Source organism: Natator depressus, chromosome 9, assembly GCF_965152275.1.
Source record: "Natator depressus isolate rNatDep1 chromosome 9, rNatDep2.hap1, whole genome shotgun sequence".
In the NCBI taxonomy this organism is placed as follows: Eukaryota; Metazoa; Chordata; order Testudines; family Cheloniidae; genus Natator; species Natator depressus.
Genome location: NC_134242.1, coordinates 53,394,961 through 53,400,914, shown reverse-complemented (window position 1 = coordinate 53,400,914; position 5,954 = coordinate 53,394,961). Strand labels below are relative to the sequence as shown.

Genomic DNA, 5,954 nt, shown 5'->3' with positions numbered 1-5,954 from the left:
AGGGGAGAGGATATGTGAGTCACATGGGGTCTGTGGTTGTCTCCCTTCTGATTAGGGGTGAAGGCACAGGGACAGGCAGGCTGGTGGGGGTAGCAGAGAGCAGCAAGCATCAACAACACTGGCTGCAGCTGATACTGTAGGTAGGAGAATCTCACTGTCTGCTCCTTAAAAGCTTTGCATAGCCACACGTGTGGATTTTCCCAAAGACTCCCTTGACCCTGCTGACTGGGGGCCTGTCAGGCTGTGCCACGTTGGCTTAAAAGTGCCTTTATAAAGAAGAGGAAGAAAAGGTTGATCTGTTCTTTGGACGGTGACACTCATGCTTTGCCATCTCTGTTGGGCTTGTTATGGCGGGGTTGAATGTTTCCATTGCCTTCTTTCTCTCAGTTGTGGCTATTTGTGAGGTGGTCAGGCAGGTTTCCAAGAGACTTCTGCCTCTTGGAGTGTACCATGATCTTGTCAGAGAACTGGTCAGCTCATTACAGTTGTGTGCTTGCTGCCTTGAGTTGAGGATGCTGATGGATATTGGTCCCTGGGGTGGTGGCTTTGGCCCAGATGTAATTCTGACCCTCCGCTTCATTCTCTACTTGATTCATGGTGTGTCTTTTGATGGAGCTTCTGCTAACCCCACTGTGTCTCTCCAAGAATTCCTGGTCATGGATTCCTCCTTTGTGGTTACTGCTGTCAAACTTCTGGTCCAGTTTGTGGGAATGGAGGCAGCTGGGATTCTCACCACACACTACTGGTCCTGGGAGCTGACTGACTTCCACCTCATCCAGAATCTAATGGCCCTGGATTGCAATTCCTCTATCCATACCTCTTTGTACCATGGCATCTTTGTGGAAGGCGTCTGCTCTTTCTTTTTCCATTTGGTGGCTCTCAAGTTCCAGCACAATGACCCTCGGTACAGAGCGCCCATCCTGGCAGTGACTGTGACCACCCTGGCTTACACAGGTGAGGAGCTTTCTACATTTCTTTCCCCCCCTGTAACATCTTGGTATAAATACAAGAAAGGAACATGGATGAAACTCGGGGAGCTAATGCATTGGCTTTTCAGCTCCAGGGACCTACAGCTACGTAGTGGTTAGCTCACAGCCAGTGCTAGTTTGGATTCAACTCTACTCATGTTGCTAAAATCAGCATCTGAGCAGGTACAGCTGGCAGTCTTTACTCAAGATGGGGCTTCCCATGAACTTGGTACATCCACTACATATTAGGAGCCCCCTGCATGCTAGGGGAACAGAGTGCAGCACTGAATAGAGGACAAATGTTCCTACCTGTGGCTCTTGTATGGCCCCCCCTTACAGTAATATCCGAGCGCATCAGCCAGCCCCCCGCATGGCGTGTGAGTGCTGTTATCCCCATTGTACAGATGGGAGCGGAGAGACTGAGTGACTTGCCTGAGTCAAACGGAGTCTGTGATGAAGCAGGGACTTGAACCTACATCCCAAGCTAGGACCCAAAGCACAATACCATTTTGCACACTGAGCTTTGCTGTCTTCTGTGGAGCCCGGAGACCCCCAGCCCAGGAGACAGAAGGATGTGTTTGTCACGGGGGAGAGGGGCTTAGTGGGAGGGAGCCAAGTTAGGGTGCATTTCGGTGGAGTTTCTGGCTGGTCAAAAGGAGACAGCTGGAGGACTGGCCCACATGGGACTGTCAAGCCCCCGACCAGCACTGAGCTTTCAAATCAGTGCAGTACATCAGGGGGTTGCTGACCTGCTCAGGGGATGGGAGAATAGCTCAGAACCAAAGGCAGTTCCCAGACCCAGCTGCTAATATGGAGATAAGGTTGTAATTCTAGATCCATAAACCAAAGGGGAAGAGTTACCAACACACGTGCCTCGAAGCCAGGAAAATTCAAAGGGAAGCTTACACTCCAAAAATAAACATCAGGAAGCACAGCAATGCACAGTTAAGGTCACCTCTCTTCTCCACTCCTCACCTCCCCCCACAAAACAATCTTAACCCCACCTTTGTGTGACCACCCACTCTCCTCCCAAGGTCTTGGTAGTTAGACACCTAGACACAACGTTTAATGTGTAATGAAAGAGGGGGTGGGGCTCAAGCAATTCTTTTTACTTTCATAACAGATGGGCCAAGCCCAGTGGTGCTGCTGGGGCTTTGAACTGCCAGGCCCAGAGGTGCCAGGGCTCAGCCCTGGCAAGTCCCAGCACAAATTAAGTACTGCTTATACACCATACATCTCCAGGATTGGTAGTTCATTGGTAGAAGGGCCCATTATGACCATCTAGCCAGACCCCCTGTGTAATACAAGCCAAAGGATTTCACTCAGGGATTTCTGTGCTTAACCAATGTAGAAAAATATCCGGGTCTTGATTTTAAACATTTCAAGTCATGGAGAATCCACCGTGCCTCTAGGCAAGTCGGTTCCAGTCGTTATTTACCTTCAGTAGATTTTTTTTTTAAACCCTGTATTTCTATTCTGAATTTGTCTAGTTTCAGCTTCCCAGCACTGGCCCTTGTTTTGCCTTTTTCTTATTGACTGAAAAGCTGTCTGTCTCCTGTCAGAAATCTCTTCCCCACATAGGTTCTTGTAGGCTGTGACCAAGTCACCTCTTAACAATTTCGCTCACTCAGCCCTGCTATGCTGCATGTACTCAACATGTGAACCTGCACGTTACCCACCCGCTCACCTATAGCAGTGGGGTCTCCTCCAGAGATCATCTTTAGTTCTAGCTCCTTGACAAGAGAGTAGCACTAGCACACCAGGAACACCATTCAGCAGTCATTTCACCTTCCACTGCTAGGTGGTGATGTGTTACAGCCAGTTTAACCCTTTACTTCTCACTCATCACCTTTCCTTGCAGATATCTTATATGCTGTTTACCCTTGCAGTTAGGTAATGTATACTCTGCAGCATTAGCCACAGTGGACATGAGGGTCAGGCTGTCCGGTGCTAGTAGGGTTTGTGGTTTGAACTGTGTCGGTTTCAGAGGTTGGACATTGTGCAGCTAGGAGGCGGGGTGTGTATCTATTTGACATGGAGGCAGGCGCATTGGGCTGAGTTAAGGTTGTTCAAGGTGACTTGACTCTGCTTTTTCAGAAAGTTCAAACACAAAGTTCTGGCAGTAGAACTTCTCAAATCCTACCCATTTGTTCAAATCCATGTCAAACAAGTGAGACCCATTGCGCTATTTGTTTTCTTCATTCACAGCTGGGCCTTTCACAGGGGCCTTTTTCAACCCCACCCTGGCCTCCATGGTTACTTTTCACTGCTCTGGGAACATCCTGCAAGAATACATCCAGGTTTACTGGCTGGGACCCCTCACAGGTGAGCTGTGTTCAGGGTACGAGTAGGTGCAGGAGGTATTGCTGACTGGCCATGCTGGACCACAACCTAGAGAGTGGGGCAGAGGATGTGGCTGGGGTGGAGCCTCCCTAGCATGTCTGCCATGTTAGTGAACCTGCATGAAAGGGACAAGTACTGAGCATAGAAATTGGGAACTCCGGCTGGTATGTGGCAACTCCTTGTGTTCTTATTTATTATGGGGGGAGGCTAGTCTTGCCATTGGAGCCAGATGCTCCTTGCCCTTCCCAGCACCCCTCTTCCCCATCAGCCAGGCTGGAACTCTGCCACACCAAAACTGAGCCGCATTAAATGCCATTTGCCAAACGCTGGCCGGGGTGGGGGGGGCACTTTGCAAAGCATGAGGCAGATGGGACTGAGAGGGGTGGGAGAGATGACAGGGTTAAAGACATGGTGATGATCACATCTCGTGGAGCTATATTGTTGCAGGCTGTCTGCAGACTCAGGAAGACCATGCTGTGGCAATTTTACTTGGTCTGTAATTTGAAGGTTATCCTCACAGCCATAAGCCCCAGATTTGTAATTTGTGAAATGAAACTTATATTCTGCAGCACCAGACGGCTGCTTCCAAAGAAAACGGATTCACTTTGGCCATTCTTTTGTGACCTGGACCAATCCCAGCCCCGCTTTTGCGGGTGGAACACTTCTCTGTTAAATCCTCTTGCTGTTCTGGCGTTTGACAGTACCATGTGCTAGTAGCAGGGACTCCAGCGGCTTTTGGTCCAGTTGGGGCAGGTGCCATCTGGCCCAAGGAGAGGTTGGGTGGTGTGTGTCAAAGGATGGGGCAGGGAGATGGTAAATGACATGGCCTAATCCCCCTGTTTCTGCTTTCAGGGATGCTCACATCCCTTCTCTTGTACCAGGGGACGATCCCAAGGCTCTTCCAGAAGAACCTTCTTTACAGCCCGAAGAGCAAATACCGGACCCCCAAGGGGAAGGCTGTGCCTGGGCTCAAACAGACAGAAGACAATGGGGAAGGGCAGCCGCAGCTGTGAACCAAGCCCCAGAGCTGAGTGAAGGGTGTGAGAGGGTCCCCTAGCTGCTGCCCATCTCTCCCTTCCATCGGACCCCTCCCATGGCCAGAGTGACAGAAGCTGGGACTGAAGACACCTGGCCAGCTCTGTGATGTGTGAGCAAGCGCTCGCTGGGGGCACCACTGGCTTTTCATGCCACTGTGTAAGTGTACCAGCTGTTTTGGCCACATGAGAGCAATCCCTCAGTGCTGGCCCATGGAGATCTGGCTCTGAAAGCCCCCAGAGAACGTCGCCAGCTACCGTGCACACCACACCACTCTGCTGCTGGTCAGATCACAGGCTCCAATACTGTGCCATAAGCACGACCTAAAGGGCACGTGCCTTCCACCCAGTGCACACACCTCCTTCCTGACCTTCCCCAGCCCGTCTCCCCAGGGGGAAGGAAATCACCACCACCGTTCTGCTCCCTCAGTGCAGCCAGGCATCCACCCATCTCGCTCCCCACCAGAAGGGCTGTTGCTGTTGCAGGGTCTCAGGGCTGCACCCACACGTGTCTGTCCACTCTCTGGCTCAAACCCTGTCATGTCACTGCCATTGAATACAAATGTTACCTCCAGATAGTGGAACAAGTCCCCACTAGGCATCTGTCTCTAGTGGCACATTAATTTCTTCCCCTGGAACATCCATGCACTGTCCTTTTAAAAATAGAAAGGCAAAGCAGTGACTGCTCAGTGAAACAGCCCATTCCAAAGTGTCCTGCACCGTTTCACAACTGGCCCCTCTGTCCTAGAGGGGCTCGGGTGTCAGAAAGTTTTTCCTGCTTCACTCCAGCCTCGATGGTGAATCCAGTCCCCAGGCTTAGCCCAGCCCCACAGGGGCTGTCTGTTTCTCCTTTGCCAACAGCGATACAAGCTGAGCGGGAAAGCCGGGTGTAATTGCTGCCCCTAGATAATGGGTTGTACTCTAAGGGGGAAATTCACCCCAGAGGAGACACCCACTCCCACACCCTGAGTTACAGGATCAGGTGGACCATGAGCAACCCCAGCCCTGGAGAACAGCTCGGTGTGCGCGGGAGATGACTGAACTTGCTGTTTTTCTCAGTTATGGTTTCTCCTGATTGTTTCTCAGCTCCACAAAGCTGGCAAAGTCTCTGGGGTGCTAATCAGTGGCCAGATTGTTACCCAGCAGGAGAGGGGAGGGGCCTTGTTAATGAAACCATTATTTTCATGTGCCTTAAGAGCCTATCTGTAAATCCAGCCCATCTGCTGACTGCACTGGCTGGCTGGCAAAGTGAGTGCTGGGTCCTGCTCAAGGGCCCCGGGATGGCCCTGCAGCTGTGCTGTGCTAGGGAACAGAGTGGGTTTGCAATACATGTGAGCCAGTCATGCTCCTCTATTGCTGTGCTGTGTGCCAGGGAAGTTATACAAACTAATCTGAGGCCCCACTAGGTCTTGTTCCCAAATGAGGCCCCCACTCCGGTTCATTCAGCACGCTGACTTTGAGCTCTTGTGCCCAGCCTTGCCAGCTGCATGCAGAACCCAGAAGGGGACAAGGGAAACGATGAGGTTCTATGATCTGAGGGCCCTGTGATCAAGCGCCCCAATTGTTATGCAATACCTGCCCCTTCATGGGAGAGTCCCTAATATTGTGC

General features: G+C 51.3%; 1 protein-coding gene across 1 annotated transcript; it reads left to right on the top strand.

The window, feature by feature from the left end:
• The first annotated feature begins 347 nt into the window (after positions 1–347).
• On the top strand, positions 348–4,324 carry LOC141993492 (aquaporin-12-like). Its single transcript, XM_074963033.1, has 3 exons — positions 348–954; positions 3,177–3,293; positions 4,164–4,324. The coding sequence occupies exons 1-3, from the start codon at positions 348–350 to the stop codon at positions 4,322–4,324; spliced, it is 885 nt and encodes a 294-aa protein (XP_074819134.1).
• The last annotated feature ends 1,630 nt before the right edge of the window (positions 4,325–5,954 follow it).